This window comes from Acromyrmex echinatior, chromosome 8 (assembly GCF_024713525.1).
Source record: "Acromyrmex echinatior isolate Ae372 chromosome 8, ASM2471352v2, whole genome shotgun sequence".
Classification (NCBI taxonomy): Eukaryota; Metazoa; Arthropoda; class Insecta; order Hymenoptera; family Formicidae; genus Acromyrmex; species Acromyrmex echinatior.
Genome location: NC_141859.1, coordinates 5,824,073 through 5,851,543, shown reverse-complemented (window position 1 = coordinate 5,851,543; position 27,471 = coordinate 5,824,073). Strand labels below are relative to the sequence as shown.

Below are 27,471 nucleotides of genomic sequence, written 5' to 3'. Positions count from 1 at the left end.
TTTTCTACCGATATTGTTTCGCAAATCGCGAGAAAAGACGAGCATGTATATATCTTCGCTACATAGAGATCAGACGTCGGATTATTGATCAATTGGTTTTATAAAATTAAGCTTTCGGTGTTAGTATCTATCGTACGTTCGTTTTTACATAAAATATTTCACGTGCGTCTTTGTGGTTCACTGTAACTATAATTGTGTTTGCACGTTTTATCGTAAAAAGTATATGCTCAAGATATTTATTGCCTGATTAATACTGAAATGAAATTCTATACTTATAACACTATTAGTTGAAAGGTTCAATGCAAATGATATGTTAGATACTTAATTTCCTTTAACAAATTAAATGAATCAATCTTGACGTTGAAAAAAAATTAATTTACATTAGTTTTCTCAGATTCTTAAATTGTATATAATATTTCTATTGCAGCCCTTCAATTAATAGTTAATTTAGTATTATTTTATAATAAATTATATAATATTATATAGGTTTTTTTCTCTTTTTATATAAAGATGGATAATTTGGAGAAAAATAAATCAAAGATAAAAAAGTATATTTTGAAAATTTCAAGAAGGATTACATTTTCCATAAAATTACATTGTGCAGAATATCATACGTTGAAACATTCACAGTAATGTTTCTTGTTATAAAAATATTTGGATCGTAAAACCAATATGTACTTTGCTATCTGTAACTGCGAGTGCTAACAGTGGCGTGGAATTTTCAGGTACCCAGCAACTTTAGGTACGTTGTGGAACAGACGTTGAAAGAGTTTTTCAAGGCGATTCAGGGCGGTAAGGACTCCGAGCAAAGCTGGAAGAAGTCCATCTACAAGGTGATTTCGAGGTTGGACGATCCAGTGCCGGAGTACTTCAAGAGCCCGAACTTCCTGGAGCAGCTCGAATGAATCAGGAGGTCGCGTGGCTCTTGCTCTTCGTGGTGCGCGGGCTCGCCCGCGCTCGTCGGCTCCCGATAATCAGGAACGACCAACGAGGGAGGATTGCATCCGCCAGGAGGTACACGTCCTTCACGTAGTGCGTGTTCAGGTATCCTTAAATAACATATCGCAAAACGAACGAGGGCTAGGAAGGGAGAGGAGACACGGACAAAGCCAAGGAACAGGGGCACCATCGACGTCCGAGGTCGACGTCAAGATGCCAACGAAGGATCAGGCTGTGACTGAATCACGAATCAAACAGGAAAGACGGAAGAAACGTACGCATATACATGTGCACACGAACACACACATACATAGACATACGTCCATTAAAAAAATACTGCGAATCTACGGCTGACGAAACTCGACAGTCGCCAAAGTGTCGAACGCTCATCGACGTTCCTCTTGTTTCAACTGAACGAGCACGAGAAGGTGATTCCTGGGACGAGACGAAGAAGCACGACGAATGCGTGGTCAACGAATGGCGAGAATAGCTTTTAGCGTCGATTTTGTCCGATCTGTTTGTAACGTAGAGTAATTACTTCGTTACCGCCTAATTTTACATCACACGATAAGAATAGGGATTTAAAGACGATGATACTGCTGGGGTTATACTCACAGAGAAAAATGAAAACTTTTGAAACGTTTGCGAGCATATCCAAAGATTGACTAAGTCTGAACATCGCACGGCGATTCCTCTTCTGGTTCGAACAAGACCTGGAAGTGGAATCTTCGTCGACTAGAAGCAATGCAGGACGAGCAGCTTCTTATCCTGCATCGTTTCTGTAGAGAAATATTTATGGATGAGGAGAAAACCTTGCGCTAAGACTATTTCGGATAATCCTATTTTGAACTCTGCAAATAACTTCGGTTTTGCGAAAATCGATACTCTCTGATAAAATTCTGAAAAACTTCTTATCGCCGAATGAACACCGTAATGGCAATTCATACTTCGATAAGAAGGCATTTTTGCTGCATACACATGCTTTTTTCTTTTTCTTTTTTTTTTTTCAGGAAAAGTAAAATCTCCGATTATTTAAAAGTACGAGATCCATCTCGATGCTATCCGTTATCAAAATAGATACCAATCTTTCCTTATATTAGATAATTTCGTTTTATCGCATATAACTAATCAACGAGGTTCGAGATCGACGTGAAAATGCTTGGCTATTAAATTACATCGCGTGAGAGAATCATATAAGAAACGGCGCGATGAAATGATCGTGCATACATCGATACCAAAGAATCGACTTCACGAGAATCAAATGCGTAACGTCATATGAATAATCGAGCGACCGCTCATAGCAATTTCCGCACAAAGAACCTGTTCCTATCTGCCGAGGAAGAGATTCCTCCGTTCTTTTTGTTTTCCCGCATTTTTTTTTCGCTCGCTGAACATTACTTGTCGAGTCGATGAAGAATACGTTTGTCGAAAATGCACATGTTGCATTGAGAGGATCGGTGCACGGGTCAATATATATAGCTGTTTTTATTAATGGTTGATTGTATAAACGAGATTAGGCTAGTCGTAGTGATGAGATTAGGAGTAGAGTACGGGCGACGAAGTTGCAGGTCGGATGCAATGTATGAGAATTGTGCGCCGGCAGCATTCAAACTGTAGTGTTGCAAGTCCAAAAAAAAAAAAAAGAAAAGAAAAGAAAAGAAAAGAAAGCTAAAAGAGTGCTATATAATCGTGCGCCGATGCGATAATTATATAAATATTAGATTTTTAAAGCGAAAAAGAGATGGATATTGGCGTGATTTAAGTAGCGTAAAGAAAACGTGCGCCAGAGGGTCGCATAACCGCGCTTCCTTTTCTTCCGTTTATATTTTAATCCCCGACCCATCTTACATACAGACTTACGGACACGCGACACGCACGTCACTTACATGTATTTCACCTGCACCATGCGATCACGCGCGCGAACATGCGAGAAATCAAGGACGGCGCCCTTATACTCTTACTTGTGACCTTATTTTTTTCGCTAGAAACTTTCTGTAGATAATTACAAGACGGTATAAAAATATTAGGGATAACTCAAGTAGTAGCGAATGCACATAATTTAACTCATATTTTTTCACCATTATTCTCGCTACTACGTGCACTATTATTATTATTACTATTATTATTATTATCATTATTATATATTGCTATTATTATTGTATTATTATTATATTATTATTAATATATTATTATATTATTATTATTAGACTCACTATTATCTATATCAATATGACAATTTTAATATGAAATTATTATAATTATTAATATTATTATTGTCATCGTTGAAATTCATGAAATGTCATTTACGGAACATTTAGTTAATTTTTAATTAACCCTGCCTTCTTCTTCATATGCAATTTCCACGCCGCTCTTTCATACTATTAATTTTTATCTTCATCTTATTTTTATGAATTCCCTTCTTTCACTACTTTGCCGTTCTTTTTGTCAAGCTTATTTATTTTGTGCTTGACATTACGCTTTATTTTTAGTTATTATGTACATTTAGTTATATTATGATAATAATTATATTAAAATTATGCCCCTCAGTAGTTTGTACCGGGCTATACACAAAAAAAAACACGTACACACACATCTTTTTGCAAGCGGTGAGTCTTAACCTAGTCACGAGTCACTATTTTTTAATTGATTAATGGTCGATTTATTGATTATTATTTTATTTATTAATTACGACAATAAAAAGAGAAAATGAATTGAAATTTTATTTGCGTTTGATTTTGCATCATTTCACTTTTATTTCTATATTAACTGATACCCTTTCCTACGTTCAGAGAGAATCCGAAACTATTATATACATGTATGGAAAAAAGGCAAAAAAAATGGTGTTGATTTAACAGATTCGGAACATTCTTGATTACTTGCTAGATCTAACTTTTTTCGTAAGAAGATGTGAAAAGACTCGAATGTAGCACCCGTGAATTTGCGATCGGCGAGATTAACGAGAATGGAGGCGAGTAGCCTTTTTCATCCAAATTTGAACATGCATTGTGGAATGGTCGAAGCAAAAACGAAATTTTGAAAATTTCAACTTTTATTACATCGTACATACTAGACTTTGGCCTAAACCTAGTAGCAACTCCTTCGGCACTGGCCTAAGATTTTGGTCTAAACATTTATAATGAGAGAGAAGAATAGAATAACGAATGAATAAAGAGGGAATAAGGGAGATATTTGGATATTTTTTAAAAGAGATTATAGGATACGCGTTATCTGAACTCGATGACTCGCTTGTCGCAATCTTGGAGTAACTTAACATTCGTGTCGGGGCAATAGGTGCAGTTAAAAAATTACTTTTTGGAAAGAGAGTTATGTTATTATTATATTTAAGTTAAATTTTTTTAAATTTAAATTTTCAAAGAATATTTTCGGAGAGCCAATTTGTAACATACCCAATAATCATTGATAAAACTTGTAATTACATTTTTTTTTATTCGCTTTTATAATCAACTTCTGATTGCATTATTGAGATTATTTCAATCAAATATATCCTATCCTTTTTGTTACCATGTGTCATGATACATTAAAAGGTCATTAAGAGGCTTTAATTTAATGGTACACGAAGAATTGTAAAAGGTAATACTCGGAATTAAATTATAATATTAATGTTTTGCATAATGATTGGTTTTTCACTAACAGAAAACAAATCAACATATAATGCATTCCAATATAATATATATCCAGATTAAACGCAAAGACAACACTTAAAATCTAATTTAATAGTCCCTGCGAATATCGAATGTATTTCTCGCATCGTATCTCGATCCTAAAAGCTTTGCGCTTTCACGTCGATACGCGTCAACAGTAATCTCAGTTAATCATTGATAGTAATACAACATTACGTAATTTTTGACGCTAGATCTCAGTATTAAATACAATCTTGTCACATAGAATACGCTACTTCAATATTAACCAACAAGATAGAAATCGATATTAACTATCGCTATTTCTCATTCTCTTTTCTTCGATTGCACTGAATATACGAAAAATAAAATAATTTTCGTACCTTCAGCGGCAATCACACAATTGCGAAATATGTCTACGATCATTTCATCATACTGTAAATGATCATTCCGCTCTTTCAAACATTATCCGTATTTAAAAAAAAAAGTAACTATCATTGCAACATTAAAACAACGTTCTCTAAATCGTAGTCGTGCTACAATGGAATTCAATATCACAAGATTTAATCTTCCTTACTTTCGCGACAATTATTTAAAGAAACCGTCAATCACATATGTACGTATCATAATGAATTAAATGAATTAAATTAATTACTTGACACTATTTCGACTCCGTACATTCTTCGCTACTGAAATATGACCACAAGCTTGGGAAAGTTGTAAGCAAAAAATTGACAAGCATAATAATCTTCAAGGCCAATTTGAATTTCCCCAGTCACCTTTGTCAGGGGACAAGCTGAAACATCAGAGGAATTTTCGTATGGTCGTTTATTCGTAAAACTCTGAGAATTAGGAATTATTATAACACATAACTCTCGCATGATCCTTCGAGGCCATCTATTACAAATTCAAAATGTAAGAATAAGAGTTCGCTTCTTTCATTTCTCCGTCGACCGAGAATCGAAGCTCCTAGCGCGAAGGACAAATCGTTCTTTATAAATATTATAGCAGACGTACTCGAGCCACGAAGAGACTCGAGACTCAGAAAAAAAAAAGTATCTGAACAATGGTAACGAATAGCAATTGGTGGTTCATCGCGATCGCCGAAATTTCTCTTATCGATAGGAGAATCAGCCGCGCTCTTTACCTCCCGATCGATGCTACTGGTCTCGATCTACCGACGCGACATAGATCGTGGGACGGAACTGGCGATGAACAGCACGAGCGCAAAGAAAGGGGCAAATTCGCAACGATTTAACGGATGCGCGTACAATGAGAATGGAACGAACGTAAGAAGGGCAGACGGCGAGATCGACGAGATGTACTAGAAGAATGTAGTGACGAAGAGACACACATTCAACAAAGAACGAAGACGAAAGATTTAAAGTCGTTCACCTACGAAAAAAAAAAAAAAAAATTAAATATAGAAAGTCTATCGACTCGCCGTTTATACTACATTTATGCAGCGGGGCCGACGCACGGAGAAACGAGTACACGGGACGGAACGAAATTAAACGAGAACGAAATAAACGAGAGAATGGAAGAAATAATAAGCATACGTACATACCTAAACGCGTAAGTTTTAAGGATACGTAAGCAGAAGTAAGTAATAGTATTTAACGTTAACACTTGCAAGCTATTAATTATTATATAAACGATTAACTAAAGATAAAAAGACAAGCGGAAGGTCGTATCACGCTGCAGAGGAAGAGGATACCTACTTTAAAAAAAAAACACACACTAATAAACTAATTATTATTATATGATTATATTATTATTATTACGATCATTACTATCGAGTTTGAGATTAAGCCGTGATAACAAGAGAAATCAGTGAGAATGGGAGAGAACGAAAGAGATACCAGAGAGAAAGCGAAGGAGGCAGAGTGGGAATTCAAAGCGAATTCAATGAGAATAATAATTCCTCAAACTATTAGGAGCATAATTAGGGTATATTTATTATGGCGAGTGCGCGATTACGATAGTGGCGCGGTAGTATACAGAGAAAAAAAGGGGGAAGATAAAGGGGGGACAGAAAATACATTATCTCCCCCGTGACGTTTTAGCGAGGCGGAAATCGCGTCTTTCGAATTTTCGCGCGCGCGATAGGAACGAAGTGGAGGAGCGAACCCGGGAGAACGACCGAATGTAAGAATGAGAGAGAGAGAGAGAGAGAGAGAGAGAGAGAGAGAGCGAAAGAGAAAGAGAGAGTGAGAATCTGTAAACGATGTGGGAGAAAAACGGAGAGCATGGGATTTAGAGCGTAAAATATGTTTCTATGTGAGATCGCGTGCGTAAGCCAAAAGAAGAGAAAAAAGAAAAAAGAAACTGATTGTTGACACCGAGTGAGCAAACTTTGTGTGATAATCTCGTAGTACACGTAGCATGTTAAGTCTACAATACGTTTGGTAAGGGATTAAAAGGTGAGAGCGACTTTCGAAAAGTCGGGCAGGAGAACGGGGGAGTAAAATCCGACCGAGGAATCCGAGAGGTCTTCCGAGTCTCTACCTCTCAACGATGTTTCTAAAATCTGTCGGAGGCTCCGCCGCCTCCGGCGATCAACATATCATCGCGTATATATGGATCGTTAATTCGTAATTCTAAGTTACAGGGTGCTCGAAACGCCGTCGACTACTCCGGCGTCTCGAATTAACGTAGATGTATCATTAAGTTTCCTCAATGAGCTGTGAAAGCTTTACATTGTCTTTTAGTCGATAATTTCGTGCCCCCGACATTATGATGCAAGACGAGAAATCGTAAACAGCCACGAATTTTTATTTACAGGACTACAGCAGGGACAGTCGATAACTCCTGTCTCGCAACTATTCTTAACTTTTTACAGCTTATCTTTGCATCGAAATTTATTACATTATTAATTTTAGATATATTAATTAATTTAATAAAAATTCGTTTTGCATTATATTATTATTCTGAATTATTTTATCGACACATATTTAAAATTTCAGATTTTTTAAAATTATTAATGTACTCCTGCTTTAATTTCAATTCTCATGTTAACTATAGTTAACTTGCAACGCATTTGATAATTTCGTTTATTAATATTAATATATATCGTAGACCATGAAGAGAGAGAGAGAGAGAGAGAGATAGAGAGAGTTAATATCCTAATGATAATTCCTCGATAGATATCAATTTACAAAGCAGACGTCGGGAGGCTGTGCATACTCCAGCTCCCGTCTTAGCAGTAATTCACATAATGCAACGAACATTTACGTTTCTCGTTTTGAATCGAATGTCGATCGTCAGAAATTTACGTAATAATCTCGCAATAATCTCTCAAGATTCACGCAAGAGCGTCGAAGAGAGCACCTCTCGGAAAATCCCTAACAGTCGGGTGTTTAGGGGTGGGTGGGCGATGAGGGATGGAAGGGATGGCGGTTCATGGGAGAGAGATGGAAACCGACGAAATTGTGGATGGTGTAGAAGCGTGTAGGGAGCCAAGTGTCCTTGATGCGACCGTCGTTGAAGCCACGAAATCTCGCGATCTCAACAGGTGATCTTTTTTGTTCGGACGAGTTGAACCATGCAGGGGGAGATAAAAGCGGATCGAAGATAATAAAAGAGACGCATATGAATAACATGCACGAGGAAAAAAAGTCACGACTGAGAAGAAATCTATGCGAATTGCGATTTCGGACTGAGTTCGGAGCCACGGGCAAAAGACGTTCGGCGCAAACCGATCCTAGCTGAGAGAAAGAGATGAAGAGCGAAAGGGTATGAAAGTGTGAGTGAATGCGAGATTGGAGCAACAGGAAACAACGAGCGAAAGAGACGGAATGAAACGAGTCGAGAGGCGAGGAGTGAATGTGCTAAAAAAAATTGCTAAAAAAAGTGAAGAAATTATACAGAGAGAGCCGACCTCCTTGCCTACCGGGAGGTCCGCATATATGTATTGTAAAGTCAAGACTAGTAAATGATAAAATTAGGAAAAGCGAGTATAAGAGGAGAAATTATTAGGCCAGTTTGTAAATGTAAGTTATTACGGAATTTTCTCCCCTCCCCACCCTTTCGTGCACGATACTTTTGGCAAATCTTTCGCGAGCGTGAATGCGGGAAAATAAGCGCGAATGTGAGAGAAGACAGAGAAATATTTATACATGTGCGTGAGAATCTGAAGTTACGTGACACGTGTGTGACGAGAGGACGGAGAGATCGAGGCAGGAATTAAGAGAGAAGGAGCCATTGGACAAATGGTCCAGCACGGTCCGACGTTCGACTCACGAGATACAGAATAGAAAAGAAAAATCGAGAAGCAGGCAAAAAACGCGCACAACCATCAAGAATGGCAGATTTCACAAATGTGTCATTATCCATCCAACCCTTCGGCCACCGAGAGTATGAGGAACAAAGAGTGTAGGACAATGAATCTTGACCAAATCCTGCTTGACAGATAATTGGGTTATTCTGATCTGCCTTCGCTTCCACACGCTGTGTTATTTTCATATATATACGACTTCGTATTATATATAATATTACCCAATCGCTCGCAACATGCCCGCAGTATCCCCATGCTCATTTCATATCTATCATCTGAACAGTTTTCCGCTAATGCGTGAAGCTCCTTCGAAACGAGTATCAACGTTCCGTATTTAATGGGAAATATTTCTTCTTACCGTCTGCAATTCTTATTGCGACCCTGCGTCGCGCGTGAATCAAGAGAGAGAGAGAGAGAGAGTGAAAGATAGCGAGAACGAGAATGTGGCAAAAAAAAAAAAAGAACGAGAGTGTGAATTGTATGCACGCGTGTACCAAGAGAAGCACACACGAAATGAGAATGAGAACATGTAATGCCTGTATTCCTGGAGTATATTACTTGCGCATACGTCTCAACAAGCAGTCGTGTTAGATTATACGTATTATCGTGTAGGGAATCGTAGGTGTATTAAGACAAAAAAAGAATAACTTATTTAATAATGAAGAAGCAAAGAGAAAGAGAGAGCAAGAGCGAGAGCGAGAGCGAGAGCGAGAGAGAGAGAAAGAGAGAGAGAGAAAGAGAGAGCGAGAGAGAGAGAGAGAGAGAGAGAGAGAGAGATGAGGACTAGCAGCAAGCAACAAACAACAATAAACCTACGTTGATGTGTGAGGATGTGAGCTAGATCGCCGCGTTGAGTCTAATGAACTCCTCGGAGATGTACAACGCAGACCCTCCAGAATGAGGTGAAAAGGCGCACGACTGTCAGCCTTGTCGGCCATCTTCGTCACTTTGTCTAGATCGGGACGATCAAACGTCGAACGTTCGCGTCAATTAATTCTGTAGATAGCAGCAACGAAAAACTCTTCCTCTACATTAAAGTAGCACGGGCGAAAGATTCGAAGGATGATAATAATAATGTCTCCTACGAGCGACTTAGCCGACGTAACGGGGAACAAAGTGGAATGACGAAGTTGGCGACTTGCTCGGTCGGCCGGAATGTCTTGTAAGATATTGTGGGAATTGTTTTTCTGCGCCCCGCGAGTCCGTTTTTTCGGTCCAAGACGGGGCACCATTCACACAAGCCAGTACATTTTAGGCCAGAAGTTCTGTCTTTACCCGCTGACGCTCATATCGAGTGTGTTCTGATTGTATTGTACTCGAAATCCTTCTTTCACAGTCTACAGAAAGGCTCATCACGTGGCCGATACCAACAAAGTTTTACATCAGGATTCATTTATGCAAAAAGTCACGTGATAGAAGAAGCTTAAATTGCTGCTTAGTACTATTTAGATAATGAAATTTCTCTTGGGACAGCTAACGCACCAAGAAAAAAACTAGTTAAATATATAAAAAGGATATTTGAGGAAACAAAAAAAGAAGAGTACATGAGCAGACTGTTGAACGCACAAATCATTGCAAAGGGCAATCATATTTTTGTCTTAACAAATTTTGCACTGGCTACTTCGTTCACGTGACTCTTAAAACCGGGTTTAGTTGCAATAGCCAGCTCACAGTATCGCGATCTCGCCAGATTTTTCACCGGCGGCATATCGTTACATATCTGGACCCACTCACAATCAGGAGAGACAGAGCTTCAGGCGAAAGAAAACCTGACTACTTTCATACATGCATTACGATGTTTGATGACTATACCACTTTCGACGCGAGAATTCCTTTCGTACCTTTTACCGGCGTTTTTCTGGGTTGATTTTTGGCACGAGGAATAATTCTGTTCGTTGATTGCTAATCTTCGGTTGCGCACAAGACGACACACAGAGAGTAGAGCAAGAAGGCGTATGTGCGTGTACGCGTGTACCACGTCGCGCGATCGCAAATTTTTTCGGATGTCAAGTTTTTTCGAAACCCTCGGTGCACCCGTGCAACGCCTACCTACGCCTTATTGCGGCGAAGAATGAAAAATTCCGTTTTTTGGCAGACACCAAAAAAAAAAATAAATAAAGCAGCTCCTAAAATGCAAGCGACGCGCGAGAGGACGCGCGGCGAGTGACGCGCGTATTCTCGCGCGCGCGCTCAAAATCACACAACAAGATAGTGCTCAGCAAGGCGATGAAACATCGATCGCGATGCAGCACATCCACACATACGCGTACATTCACACACATACACGTACACGAACGCACGTACACAAACGCGGCACACAAGGGACACACACGTACAGGAACATGCACACGTGCACACGCAGTTTCGGCCAGAATCTAAAAGACACATCAAGGAAAAAAGTACAAGTTTATCACGTTGCGCCTTAACGTTAAAATTAAAAGTTGATCAAAAGAGATGAAAAAAAGTGAAGCGTATTCTTAACCAAAATCGGCCTTAGTATATACTTTTCCAGGGCACGTGGAAAGCACAGGACGGGCGACCTTCCCTCTCGACCTACTTCCACAATCCTCACTCTTTAGATTAATATAAAAAAAAAATGATATAAATATATAATATATATAATATATATACACGATATATTATATTCCGCCGGCGGTGGGAAGTTTCGAAACCTCGCAGCTAACTCAGCAAACCACCGAACCATCGAAAGAAAAAAAATAAAATTAATAGATCTCTCTGTTCCCGCCGCGTCAGGTCGGATTCGAAATTTTCGCGGTTCGTGTCCACGTCGACAAATGAAAAAAAAAAGGGGGGGGGAGGGGGAGAAAAGCGTACGACGTGGACGCGTAACCCGTCCTCCAAGTCCCTACCTCCCAAAACCCGGGAAGTCGCCCGTCCCCATTTTCACGTCCCGCTGTACCCCACGCTCCCCGCAAGGTGTTCCCCTCCAAAAGAAAAAAAAATAAATAAATGCAAAGAGAGAAGTAAAAAGCTAAAAACGAAGCGAAACACACCTATCCGGCGAGAAGGCGAGCCTTTCTCGCGCATAGAAGAAAAACACTTCCTGCATGTAATTAAAGCGACGACGCGAGTGGACGGGTCACCCGGGATTAGTGTAAGGACGCTCGTTGCTAAGTAAAGCAAAGACGATGACGTGGAATGGAAGAGAGGAAGAAGCGGAAAAAAAAACAAACAACTTTTGATGATGCGGAAGATGGACGACTGTCGACTCGCCGTTCCCCGCGACCGGGGCGATGGCGGAAAATTCGCAGAAAATCCGAGAGATTCGAAGAGCGATGCACGAATAACCCACGCATACGCGCTGAAGGAGGGATCGGTCGCGTATCATTATCTCGTCGCGTAGATCCGCGGTATTCCTTGCCATCCATAATCTCTTTTCACGAGCGTATCTTCGTGAGACTCGACTGTGACGACTGTGAGGAAGAGAGCTAAGAACGGAACGCGATCGTAATTGATCTATTATTGTACGCCGTATAACCAGAGAAAAGTCTAGCGCAAACGACGCATTCGACGAAGCTATTGCATACGACGCGCGCAAAAAAAACGAAAATACTATCGCAGTGTTGCATGAATATTTCATATGGAAATTAAACCGCTTTGAAACACTCCGAACAAATGAAGCTGTGTTAAAAAAAAAAAAAACAAAAAAAATCATAATAATGATTTAAAAAGCAATATATTCATTGCTTGAGTAACAAGAGGATCAAGTGGAGCGCAAATTGATATTTCAAATTGATATTTATTTCGAATCTTTCACAAGAACGTTCGCGTTATACGCGTTTTGCACTTCTTTCCACGCGGTCACTTTAATTATTCCAGCCAAAGCCACGCGGATTGCTATAGAGTTCAATGTAACTAAACGACGATGATAAAGTATGGGCTGTTGTTGTTTTGACGACAGTCCCCGATGAATTATCCAATTACCACGATAATCACGACGACGTCAAATAAATCCCGATACTTTCCAGCACTGAGGAACGCAAGGCGGTCCGAAAGATAGTACCGTTCAAAGATCAAATAGAAATGTGGAGTAATCGACAAATCAGCATTGGGCACGCGAGGTAATAACGTACCGATTAATAAACACGCATACAGCATCGCAACGAATACGTCGATGGGCGCTCTCGGAAAATACGATGTGCCTCGACCGGCCCGTAACGCCTCGCAAATTCGCAGCTTTCCTCGCGCAAAATAGCGACTGTCCGTTAATAAATCGTATCCGAAGCAGGTTAACTGCTATACCGCACATCCAATTAATCGTGGATATCGTCAGCGTGGTGATTATTCTTAAGAAACGATAACTACGTTTTGACGTTAACGACAGCAATAGTAATCAAATGAAAATCACCGATCGATGGACACGTCTTATTATATTATCGATACTTCATCGACGATCCTACTTTCACACCCTTATTTCTCACATTTTACCACAGTAACTCCACCACAGAGAGATACGTCGAGTCAATCGACACCGGTTTTCTGTTGCACGCTACTTACGTATCGATATCCCTTCGTTAAACGTCAGCCTCAGTTTTTTCCCCCGAGTAAGAAACACGAAGACCTTACGACGATGCAGGACAGAATTAACGCAGCGATTACGCGCGTCCCGCACGATATGCGATGCGTCGTGCAAAAAAAAAAAAAAAGGAGGACTATACTTTTGCAGCGTACACGAACCTTCTTTCAACAACACACAAGCGAATCGATTCCTCGTTGCAGAGTGCCATAGTATGTCGATTGCAGAATAGCAACAGAACTCAATACGATACCATAGTAACGACTTAAGTTTCCAATACGCCAAAATACGCTGTACACGCAGTACATATCCTACGATGGACGGCGATTTATTGTTAGTAGTGCGGCGGCATTACGATTCGAAGTGATGCGCATCGTACTTCCGAGGACGAGATACTGGGAAGGACCGAAAGAAAGAACAGACGGGACGAGATTCGCACAAGTACGAAGAACGAGATGAAGGTGCCAACGCCGGGACGAGAGAAATGATCGCTGGTCCCGTCAGACGAGCGGAGCGTACCGAACGCGATCGAACGCGTAGTACGGAAGAAGGGAAAAACAATAACAAATAAAAAAAAAGGGGGGGAGAAAAAGAAAAAAATGAAATAGAGATAAAATTCTACACACGATCGTGTGAGCCGACGTGGGCGAAGTTAAAAAAAAAAAACGCCTAAGATATTGACTAGCGAAACGAATCAGACCTTGCCACTTGCACAATTCGTTGAAGACGTGACGCGTTCTAAGCAATTCGCATAACGTAGGAAAGTGAAAAAGAGCGGGTACGTAAGAAGGAGAGAAAGGACGGGAGCGAAAGAGGAGTGTAAAAGGGAAAGAGAGAGAATGAGTGACACATGATAAAAAGGAAAAGGAATCACTGGAGATCCGCTATTCGACTTTCTGATTTTTCGCAGATTTTCGCGCGGGACAACAGGTGCGTCCCTTCCGAGACATCAACCTGCCCCCGTGACAACCCGCAGGAGCCAGCTCATCCTCCCAACGCCCCTCCCGTGATCCTTCCCCACGTGAACAAGGTTTGCTTCCAATCCGTAACGCGTTATCGAAACCTAATAAACTATAAACCTAACAATAATAATTAAACGATAAAGGGGTTAAGAGTATCGATTAATTGAAATATACCTAACGATTAATTAAATAATTAATGAGTAATGATACATAACGATAATACGATTAATGATATATAGTATAAACGGTACGAGGCAACCCGGTACATGGTGGCTAAAAAACCATCCACCGAGACGGGACACCGATTCTGCCTCGTCGAGCGTGAGGAGTGTATCGACCGTGCGTGGGACGCTTTTACGGCGGCTGTCTTATCCGACTACCTTGGTCCGAACGTGCGGATTCGCAGCGCGGGAAGCCGATCGGTACACTCCGTGGAAGTCGGACCGGCAGAATCCATCGTCGTCGGAGCGATCGTTTCTTACCCATCATTTATACGCTAGCTTGTAACTTGAGACTTAAGTATAATGAGACACACACGAGGAAAAAAACACACACACAGCATTAATGATACCTAATGATATGATTATATTATTGATATAACTTAACGATTATGAACTATCCTAGTGGTATTATACGACGACATAGTTGATTGATCTGTTTAATATTGAATGTCTGTAGATCACGGAGCGTTTGGAACTCTATGCTATCCATCAAGAGTCCCATACACAAGAAATCCACCATATTCCTCGATACCTTTCCTCCTACCCTCTATTTACCCTCCTCCTCTCCCTCTCCCTATTCACAAACCCACTCAAGACATCACAAAACTCTTAACATAAGTGGACCGGAAATATCCCATATTTCAAATATTTATCCCATATTTAAAATAAAAACAAGATTGGGTGCTACTAAAAAAAAAACCATATTAAACCGTTAAATTCGACAAAGTTAAATATTGATCAAAAATATAAAAAAAAAGATGTATAGAGTGAATAAAATAATCCTCCGTTTAAAACGAGAAAACTGGAGCCAGCGCGGAGGTGCATTGCAATTTGATCATTTTAAAAGAAAGAGAATATAATTTAGCACGGCGTTTATATAATTCGTTTTTCTAGACTGCGAAGCGCCATTTTTCTATGAAAGGTGTAAGGGACGCAAAACCGGTTTTCAGTTTCACTATTCTCCGAGTCAGTAAAATGGACACAGGATGCAATTACGTAATATATTGCCGGCTACACTGGTTTTAGGTTCTAAATTCCATAAATCCACGCAGCCATAGTGACGACAGTGACGAAGAAGCTATTCACAGCTTCTCTTCTCCGTCTCTTATACTGAGATCATAGACGAGGAAAAGCTTCGACTAAAATAAAAGAGGAAATTTAAATATGCTAACTGATAATGGAAACATTCTCAATAATAATTAATCACGTATTTTCCCGAGCTGAGATACATCATACATCTATGACAATCACAATGGGAAAAATTCCTCACATCAACATGTGAGGTCATAGCAGTAGCGTATGATAATCACGTGAATATAAAGAATTGAAAAAAGGAAGAAATCTACTCATAGAATTTCCACTAGAAATGCAAAAGATAAATGCCCTCCGCGCGCAAAGTATCGTTTGGAAGAAAGCGAAGGCCCATAACGCAGAAGAAAGTGAAGCCTGGAAGGGACAATTCTGTGAGAAACACCATCGAGCCCTCTGCCTCTGTTTTTAGCACGCGTACCATGTGACGTCCATCGACGAGAACTTTCTCATTAATGATACACGCACCAGAACACTGTAAAGATAATAAAATTGCTGCGAGAAAAAAACAAACCAGTAAGCGCGTCCGCGGACGCAACAAACCATTCTTCTCGATCGACGTCCCCAACTATAGGTTCGCCTGATTGTTGAGTTTAAGTTTTATAGTGAGTATGTAGATGCAGGGCGACTGGAAGATTCGGTGCAAGCGGTGTTCGTGCTGGTGGACCGATTTGTTTCCCTTAAATCGTCGCCCCAGATACGCACGGCGTCGCTCTCTCACGATCTTCTCAATCGCCAAGGTTTTTTATACATTCCGCAATAGTTTAAGTGCCGCTTCGAATTATCGAATTAGAATGTGTTTTTTCGTATTTACGATGTTTTATTGCTAGTAAGTCTTTCTGAACACCCTGAGTGCCCGCCATACGACTGCGCGCTTCCGCTTCCGAGATTCAGCTCTCTTCGTCGTGACGCCTCCGTTTTGTACAAATAATAAAGTAGCTAGTTGTGTTCCGTTGTTTCTCTCGCTTGGTTACTTAAATCGTTGACATGTTAAATGCCGCGAGGCCGAACTATTATGACGAAGAATTAATTGCTCGTTCGTTCTGTTTCTCGAAACCAGTTTAACTCGCGTGTGGAAGGAAGCGCGCGTTGTGCGGCACTCATTACTGTTTGGAGAAATCCGCGTGTTCGGAGAAATCCACCCGACTGTTGTATAGATTACGCCGTTATCAGAGGGTGCCACGGACAGTAGGGGAAAGCAGTATTATCAATTTACTTAGGGACGATCTCTAGGAGCCACGCATAAATCGCGGAACTGTAACACGAACGCGTCGATCGAACGAGAATGATTGGCGTTTCTTATATATGTCGAGAATTTTATCGTTGTTCACATCGACATTTTTGTCGATAAATCAAATATTATACATTATGTATAATATTTAAAGAACGCAAAGGTGTTCAATCTCAATCATTCAAAATCGATCGAAGCGACGGCTTCCGGTTCTACGCTCTTCCACGCCAGTGAGCAATGTTTCCTTCTCCGATGAAATTCTTAAAAATGCAGAGGATAAAAGAGTGATACACATATACGTACACACGCTATACACGCATCACGATATACACGCAGGCTCTTCACGTTTTTATTCCCAGTGCCTGAAGTTCGCGCGTGAATGGTTCGATCATTCGCTGGAGATCACGTTGAATCACGATAGTTAACATCAAGTAATTGAACAAATACGTGACAGACTCGATCGGAGGTAATCCACTCAAGATCGTTTTCAACTGGTTTTAAGTTTATCCTCCTTCTCGCAAGGATACAGCGAAGAAAAACAGTTATTCCGATGCGATCCGTCGTCGACGACTCCGGCGGTTGCAAAAGAAGCATTTATAGCAAAGAACATAAGATTTCGCAATTATCTTCTACATACTCAGGGAAATATTTTTAATATTCTTCGCCAGATAAAAAAATAGCCTTAGTTACAGATATCATAGAAGCATACATGTTTTTAATGATTTAACGCTGATCCTTGCGAGCTGAAATAAACTGGACTACGTCTGCTTCATTCTTCGACAGAATTTCCGATAGAATCACCGGTTTTTATTGTCCAAATTACAGTCAAGATATAGCGCGATCTTCGGTCGGAATCGGAAATCGATGCCGTGAGACACGCGCGCAACTGCGGGCACAAAATACCCTGAAAGACCATTGTGTTTGGCCTGGGCAAAGTCAGGCGAGCGTCGGGCCGGCTCTCAATTTTGAAATAGCCATTTCGACTTAAGCGAAAAAAATGAACAGACCCCCAAAACCCGACGCAATAGACGAAGGCAACCGGATCAAAATAACCGTCACATGAAACAACAGTTTCTCGCGCGGGGCCCGGCCGCGGCTGCCACCAAATATCTCCGCTTTAAGATTATACCCTGTTTTCCCTTTCCTCCCCTAGCCCGCCCTCTCCCGCCCTATTACCCGTGATTGCCCCGTGCTAGCAACGGGGGTGCATAAGGCCCCCGTGGGCCCGCAGCAAAAATACGCCAGGCGTGCCGCGGCCATGTAGAACACGTGGATTCGGGTCCCGCGCCCATTCTCACTCACAGCACACACTGGGCCGACTCGTCCGATAGAATGTGCCTTCAGTGTTGATTTTATACGAAAAAAATACTAAAATTATACAAAGGGGCCCGACATAGACCGAACGCCCACCCAAAGCCTGACTGGTGCTCGCCCGCTGCCCGTTTATTTCATCCTAAGCCGGCTATGCATACACACATCTAACATGCATACAGGACAGAAACAGAGATTTACACATTCACACGAGCGACGATCGCCGTCGAGAGGACCGGCCACTGTCAATCGGCGCGACTAAAATCAACGCCGTAGCTCAAAGTGAGTGTTAACGAAACGACGAGCATAGCACGTCGTCGCGGAAGAGAAGAGAAGAGAATTAACTCTGATTATCTTCGGTACACTGACACGCGAATAACAAGCGTTCGCCGATTACTGTAACTCGTATCGGGACCATGCGTAAAATATATCAAATTGTAGTGAGACGTTCTGTTATTAATTCAACTACAAAAAAAAAAACAAAGAAAGAAGCACATCCAGAGTGGTCAACGTCGCGCGTTTCCGGACGAATCCGCGTACAATACCACGATGCCTCGACCTCGTCTTGGCGCGCAATTAGATGCGCGCTAAACGAGGCCACGGCTATCCCATGGGCATTATCGTCCTCGCGTGACACGCGTACGCTTAATAAGATACCTCCGAGACCAGGTGCACGAGCTGTGCCGCACACACCGTAGTAACGCATGTATCGCGACGTATGAAAGCTTCGTGTACAATTCGCCGGGAAACGCGCTTGAAACGCGTCCTCGCCGGGAAACGTCCGTCCTCTTGACAGGATCGTCTGCTCGAAAAACGGTTTTCGCTAAAAAAAAAAAGAAAGAAAAAAGAAATCACGCGTCCACGTGACGAAGATGTCTACCAACGTGTACACACATGTCCACACGAGACACAGACAAGATATATATATATACATTCACATACACACGCTATACCTATCCACGCCCTATGGAAATATTTTGGTTAGTGCAAGGAGTTCGGAACGCTGCTTTGCACCGATAATACACACGTGTATTGATTAAATGCAATTACTATGCGATAAGTATAATTACATAATATATATGTGTACTATGGTCTCTCCCACTCCCCATCAAAGTAACCCGCATGTCGCGTGTTGATCCTGTGGCGATCGACGGTTGCGATCGAGAGCGCGCGTTGTGATGCTTCAATCTGGATGGATGGAGTTGCGTCCATTTTCGGAATCAAGCGACACGATGCACCCATGACTCTTGCGATCGCCGTATCGTATCATCGGCCAACACTCGGCGCTACCCACATTCACCGATCCCCGAAACCCCTTAAGACTTCCCAAATACAAGCGTAGAATTTAACCACATTAACTATGAATGACGAGAGCTACGTAAGAGCTAACTAACTAACTACAATTAAACTTACTTAATTATTAACAATTAAACAAACAGTAAAGCAGTATAAACAGTAAATGCCCAGTAATCATTGAATTGTGTGTCGACAACTACATAACTAACTACCTACCGTATATCGAAGTAATAGCCGTATGTAAAAGGAAAGAAAAAAAACTTGTATTCTACCAGTTGTATCAGCCAGTCCAGTTCTAATAAGCAAGCGATTAAAAGTAACCCAGTACCCGGTTTTAAGTCCTACTCACCTCTCTCCCTCCTCCACCCTCCCCCCTCTCCACCCCGTTCCCTTGAACGCATGACCCTTCTTCAGTGGATCATACAATTATCCCTCTTTTTATCCACAATAACTGTCCCAATCCAATTATCGATTATGCAGAGATCCTTTCCCCCCCCCCCCCCCCGGTAATTACCTATGGATCTAATCGCGAGCCGTCACCATCAATTCCCGCCCCGCCTCACCCTACCGAACTCCAGTTCAATCAATCCTCCGGAATATAATCCAGTCAGTATAAAGAACCCGCCGGATAACGTATTTATCATTAGTGTTTTTAGTAGACAGACTTGTAATGAAAAAGACTTCGTTTACGATTGTACGCACACGTGTGGGGAGACCATGTAACTTTAGCTCCGCCGCTCATTAATGCCGTCGAAGCGCTCGCGATCGGCGAGTCGCGCCGGATGAGTTGAACCAGCACTCGACGATCGAGATCTCACGTTAAGACGCGACCGTCCATCGGTCGTTCCTCTCCCGTGAGAGACCTCGAGGTCGCGTCGAGTGTCGCGATCGGTGCGTCTCCCGCGACGATCACGTGTCTCCGAGCACCGATCGCGAGCGCGGACGCGCGTAACGCCCCGAAATAACAACCACCAAGCTGGTGTTAGCAGCTAGCGCCCCTTTTGATTCCCCCATAACCCAATGTCCCTCGACGTCCTCTCTACCCTCGAGCCAACCCACGGAAAACACCAACTATCCTCAACTAGCCTCCCCTTACCTACCCCTTTATCCAATCGCAACCCCTCGATTCCCTACGTGTTGTATTATCCGTTATTTTCGATATAATATTATATATAGTATACTAATGATATTTAATGATAATACGACGATGATAAGGTATGGGAGACGTTTGGTCACACACTAGTAGGACACCACACGGATTACGCCATCCTCACACGACCATTTGATCGCGACACGGGACAGAAACATTTCACACGAGGACACATAAGTAAATACACTGTCACACGCATACGCATACGTAAACACAGTAACAGGTACCAGCAGTAATAGACAGACGTAACAGCAAAAAATAAAAATTGATAAACAGAACACTAGTTGCCGTGCAGTTTGTGAACAAAAAATAACATAACAATGGTAACCTACCCGCGGGTCCGCTTCGTTCTTGCCCCGTGAGACTGGGTCGCGCGTTCTCCGCGCGCGTATAGAAAATGAGAGAGGATCGTTTCCAAAAGCGGTCCGCGTATAGCTCGTAATCGTGCTCGCCGCAAAATCTCTTATATCTTTAAGAGATACAAATGCCGACGAATCAACGACGGCAATTGACGGGGAAATGCGCGCGACTCGGGCTTACCGACTCGGGGCTGAATCTGCCTCAAAGCGTAGCTGAACATTTTTGTACAGGACTTAAACGAGATGCAATTAACTGGATGTAAAATCTTGAGTTACAGAGCAGCACTATACATACCACACAGATGATGTATATATTTTTACGTTACAGAATATGCCTGCGCTTAACAGACAGGCGCCATAAGACTGGTTCTCATTTCCCATGACAATGCGTATATACATGCCACATAAACTTAACAAGAAAAAAAAGATCCTATATTGTAATGATAAAACTTAATAATATTTGTATACAGTATACCGCCTGGTGCCGCCGCGACACGGCGACCAGTTTAACACACACGCCATGGTCAACGAGACTGGGGCCCGCCCGCTCGCAACACGGAAAATCGGATGAGACTATACACCGGGATTCGAGGGATCGACCCGCGGAACGGGATCGGAGAGTCCGGATGGGAAAATATTTTTTTTTCCCGTTGTGTGGCTCACTGGTGAAAATCAAAATTCGATCGAACGATCGATCCGTGTCCTCCCCGATGCGCGGGTCGAGCGGCCTCTCGAATCGAACAACACGGCGTGTCGATTACAATCGTCGTTAAAGCCGTGCGTAACACGGGCGTAGGTGGAGAAAAACGGAGAAACAGAATTGGCCCACGAATTCGCGATAACCCGTGCGTTTTACACACCGTGGAAATTAACATCCTGATTTTCTCATTAGGCCGTTATGCCCATCGAGCTCTATTAACTCGTGTTGAAAAAGAAAGAAAATAAAAAAAAACCAATGGTAGCAAGCGGTAGCGCAAACCGTACCGTCGGCTGTTGCGAGGACGGTTGCGAAGGGATGTAAGACGATCACACACAGCCCGGGAAGTGTTGCTTGCGGGTACCCCGACAGAAGCATAACGCGGGTAGGAGTTTCTAAACAAGAACTCCCGACGTGTCCGAGTGGCCATGCAACTCGGCGCGCGGGAAGGTCCTAATTTTCCAAAAAAATAAAATAAAATAAAACAAATTTAAGAATAATAAACACTAAAAATCCATACTCCCAAAATCCGTCGACGCGTTTGCGCGATCGATCGATCGAGTACCGACGAGACGGCGATCCGATTTCGACGTATCACACACGACGACGATCGATGCCCTCTCTGTCAACGAGAAAAAAAAAAATATAAAGAGCAAAGTACGGGCCTAAACGACGAGAGTACGGTACTCCCGCGATTTCAGCGCGCCATCGATCCTCCTGACGAGAACCGTTCTCGTCGTCGATCGGTCGATTTTGGCGTCGACGGATGGCCGGGAGATAATTCACGACACACATTTGAGTTACAGTGCAAGCGAACATCTGTAGAGCCATATACGTATAGTATGTTGTTGTATCTTAAATGATGAAAATGATGACAATTAAACGTAGTAAGTGTACATTTTTATAAAGGTCGCGGTTGCATTTCGAAATGATAAAAAAAAAAAAGAAATACGTTAGATGCGGCAGACAAAAATAAAGGGGCGACATATTCGTAGCGAGGATTCATGATAATAATATTAATTTGAAAAAAAAAAAGAAAACGTGAGAAAGGGAAAATCGTGCGAAAGATAATATAGATGACCGTGAAAGTGTGGATAGTGCGTGTGCGTGTAAGAGAGTGAGAGAGAGAGAGAGAGAGAGAGGAGCGAAAGCGACGTTGAGAGCGAGAATACGGAGGTATGCGGATACAGTGAGAAAGTGTTAGAATGTAAGCGCGATAGGACGTGAGCAAAGCGAGATGAAGGGAGGAAATGACGAATGTCAACAGAGGTTGAATCCTACTATCGCGATTGACGGCTTGGTCACCGGCGGTCCCGTCCGTAATGGATGCAAGTAACGTTTAGGTGTATAAAAAGGAATTAAAAGATATCGATACTTTATCTATCCTCTCGTGGTTTTTAGGATGTTCTAAAAAAAAGTTATTGTAAAAAAAAGAAAGAGGAAGACGAAAAAGCTGTTATAGAGGGGAAAGGAATAAACGAGTGCATTGGGAATCGAGCGGGTCTTAAACGAGCGTTTTGTGCCAGTGTGTACTTTGGTGGAACGAGTAGTCTTGTGTGTACGAGAGGTGACGCGAAAAACCGAGAGAAATTTATTGTACATTTTCGGGGAATGATTCTCGGTCGCCCGGTGACCGCGCCTCGATCTCGATGCGGGCTCGGAATTTCGAGGGCGCCAAAACGGATAAACGCGCGCGAAGAGAGACATCGGTTGATTCGGCGAGAATTTTCACTCGCCGTTATCAGCGGGGCGCGATCGAGGCCACGATTGTGAATGTCTCTCCTCGCGACGACATCCAAAGACATACTTTAGACACTTTCACTTCGCGGTCCACAAGTCGCGCGATTGCGACGTTCGCGGGATTTCTCAGGAAGGAGGAGTCAAAGGGACAAAATCGCGAACGTTAAATGCGCGTCAGAAAAAAAAAAAAAAAATGGAAACGAACTCTGTCCCTCTGTCCGTATCTAATATTTGGCGCTCCCGTTTATTCCAGCTGAAACACACGCTTGTTTCGATTTCGAAAAAAATCGCGATTATGTCTTTTTTATATATTTTTGGCAAAGATACGTCGATACCATTTTAGGCGTCACAGAGAAAAAAAAAGAGATAACAAGTATGACGTAAACGAAAATGACGAGAAATCGATAGACTCGGAAGCGTATCACTTCCGTGATTTGTAAAAAAAAAAAAATTTCGTCAGATCAGAAGTTTACGGTGACGAAAGATAGGGTGGTAGGGAAAGAACGAAAGAGAGAACGAAAAAGTGAGAGAGTTGTGTGTGCATGAGAAAGAAAATGAGAATGCGAGAGAAAGAGGGGGAGAGAACGCGACAGGAAAACGGTGGTAAAATAATATTTAAATATTCGTATCAAAAGAAAAAAATGTGTAGGGCCTCGAACTACTGGCGACCGAATGAAACAAGAGAGATACGAAAAAGTTGCGAAACGATAGCGAAGGAGAGAAAGAGAGGCCGAACTACTAAAAATATTTATAATATATGGCTACAAGTACAAATTACTTCGACTACTGAGCGTAGGTGTATTGATGTGTGAACAAAATTTGGTTGGCCGATGACCGTTTTTGAAACCATCATACTGCGTATCAAAGTATGTAAAATTTATTGAATAAACGCTAGCGTATTATGATATAATGTAATCTAATAATGTAATATTGTAATGACGAGTCTAAATGATGATGTTACCTTGAAGTTTAGGAGCGCGCGTGAGAGTGCACGTGAATGAAAAAAAGAGAGAGGACAAAAGAGGTTATTGTGCATACGAAAAACAAAAAAAAGACAAATTACATCTTTATAACGATTATCGGTATGATTACTATTATTATTGCGATTAACTATTGTCAGTCATCCACCACCTACTATTATTGACATTGTTCGTTGACGATTTAAGTCCATCCCCCTCCCCCATACTATATACATTATGTTATTATTATACTACCCTATCACGATTATAATTGTCACCGTTATTACGGCGATTAGAGATTGTATTATTGTATGTACATGATGCGTTGACAGCGAAACGATATATAAGTTGTTCACAATTTCGAGACACATATACGTTCTTGGCAAACTATACAAAAAGAAACGAAGAGATCGACTCGAGCGATTAAAGTGAGAGGATACTAAGATCGATTGATGCAAGAGAGGTTGAGCACATAAGCGAAAGAATGAAAGTTGTGGTAAGAAAGAGATGCAGAGAGAATGAGATGCGAAAGAAGAAATGAACGCGAGAACGAGATGCTAGACGAGAAAGATGATGGCGTGTGAATGCGTGTGCGAGTGTAAGACTACGTAAGAAGAGAGAAAGTGTGAGAGAGTATAAAAGTGGTTAAATTCGGAAGAGAGTATGCGAGCGACGAAAGTTAGCGAGGGAGAAAATTCACACGCTAAAAATTATTCGCACGGGGGCAAACGTCCGAGTGGTCTGCGCGGCTCGAGAGAGAAAGAGAGAGATATATATATGTAGAGAGAGAGAGAGAGAGAGAGAGAGAGAGAGAGAGAGAAAGAGAGGAGAGAGAAGAGCGTGCACAAAAGGGAAAAAAAAATCACATACTCGCGATATTTCGGTCGCCGAGCGATGAAAATAAAAAGTTAGGGCTAAGGGATAGCACGAAGCTATTTTCCGAATCAAAGTGAAGATAAAAGAGAAATTCCTATAAGCTCGCCCGCATCCGGCAGCGACGCGCTTTCCGCGCCTCACGAAATTCTATTTTTGTAAGCATATTTCTATAAAGGTATACTAACGATACGGCAAAATTTATTATTCCTAGTGTGGTGAAAATGAAAATTGAACGTTTAGATTTCGTTAGTATAGTGTAAAGATGAAAAAATTAACGATGTCTAGGTCCTATTCGTGTACTTAAAAGTGAACTATAAGGAGAATAAAATTATATCGTCGGCGGCGTCGTAGGTTGTAAAATTGTACATAAATTATTGCAAGAGGAGGCGCGGTGGGTTGCATCGCTGGCTCGCGCTGCGCGGCTAGTTTTTCTTGTATATCTTTGGCTAAATATTAAGAGGAAGATACGTAAAAGACACCTCTTTCGGCACGGGAGTCAAAATTCGCATCTCGTCGCTGCGAAAGGCCGCCGGACGAAACCCCGGACGTTCCTAGATATATATCGCGGTCGTGAAACGAAAAGTGATTCGAGACTATTTCGTCGCGAATTAAACCTAGAAGAATATTAAACGAGGAGAGAGTGACAAAGAAAGAGCGAGAGAGAGAGAGAGAGAGAAAGCATGAGAACGAGAGAAAGAGAGAGAAAGTAAGAGAGAAAGAACGATCGCCCTCCCTTCTCAAAGCCCGAGGAGTGAATTCGACGACGATGCACTGCCGCTTTTTGAAGCAAAGAAACAAAATAATATATATAAATATAAATATATTATATTATATATAGATAGATAGATAGAAAGAGAAAGAGAGATAGAGGCACCAAAAATGGCAGAACGGTAATCGTGCGAAATTCCGCGCGCGGCTAGATGAAACGCGGAGGGCGCCTCGTGCGAATTTCTTTCGTTTGGAATATCAATTTAAGTTTGCACCCCTCGCGACCGATATCGAAATCTTTCGTTTATCATAGACGTGGGACGTCTTTTTTCTGGCGCGTTATACGTTATATGTTTTATTTTCACCGCAACACCACATATATAGTATTTTCGGAGACGATTCACTACAAATGGAAACAGAGAGAAAGCGAGCGAGAGAGAGAGAGAGAGAGAGAGAGAAAGAGAGAGAGGGTGTAAAAGGGAGAAAAAAAGAGAGAGCAAATGTATCGATGAGAGAAAGAGAAGGAGAGATAGACGGAAAAGAAGGGATTAATGAAAGAGATGAGAGAAAGAAGATGACAATAGACGCGAGGGGCCGCAAAGGAGGGTGGAAGCTATCAATTAATAATTCAAGACGCGGGATTGAACGAGGAACGATGATGATTTTCGTTCGATCTCGCGTTAGTTTCCTTACTCCGGGTCGAGAATTAAGTTCCGTAGAAATACGCGAATTAAGTATCGGTACATCGAGAGAGGAGAGCGCACGCGGAATGTCAGAAAGATAGAGGAGAGAAAGGCGGGCGGAAAGAACGTGTGCGCGTGTATGTGCAGTGAAAGAAGTATGAAAGAAATGGGAGAGAAAGAAAAGAGCGAAAGGATGCGAGTGAAAGAAGTGAGAAAATAAGAGAGACGATAAGACAGAGAGAAAGAGAGAGAGAGAGTATCGTAGTACACGGAGACACGCACATATACACAGCCACACACGTGCAAACACATAGAAATGCATACAGATACATACACACACGACATATATGAAACACAAGAACACGCAATATTATATATATACGACTCCATAGATGATGGCGCGGCACACTCACATAGTGTCTCTCGGATTGTTCCACAAAACTTTTCATTCGAGTTTGCTTCAAGAAACCTTCTGTTTTCTAATGTATGACGTGTTGTTGTCGATATATAAAATAAACTTAATAAAAAAAAAATAAATCATGCGGTATATGTCTAGCAACCTTTATTTTCCCTTCAACGAATCATCGTCCCAAAATAAAATCTTACAATCCGGATGTCGGATATGCGACTTTACATCGAAAAATTAGAAATATTAGGTGTTGGAATTAATTCGTAGCGTTTTTTAATGAAAGAATGTTATTTATTTCACATGAGCATTAAAAAATACATTAATGAAAGTACTTCCCATCACTTGTAAAACGCTACGAATTAATTCCAACACCTAATATAATTCTTACAA

General features: G+C 41.6%; 1 protein-coding gene across 4 annotated transcripts in view; it reads left to right on the top strand.

The window, feature by feature from the left end:
* The window catches only part of LOC105144499 (homeobox protein prospero), a 55,217-nt gene extending 28,008 nt beyond the window's left edge, over positions 1-27,209 (top strand). For all 4 annotated transcript variants that reach the window (XM_087408693.1, XM_087408691.1, XM_087408692.1 and 1 more), the window contains exon 5: positions 726-27,209. In XM_087408693.1, the coding sequence (XP_087264819.1) occupies positions 726-905 (180 nt within the window). In that variant the 3' untranslated portion in view covers positions 906-27,209. The remainder of the gene's footprint in view (positions 1-725) is intronic.
* The last annotated feature ends 262 nt before the right edge of the window (positions 27,210-27,471 follow it).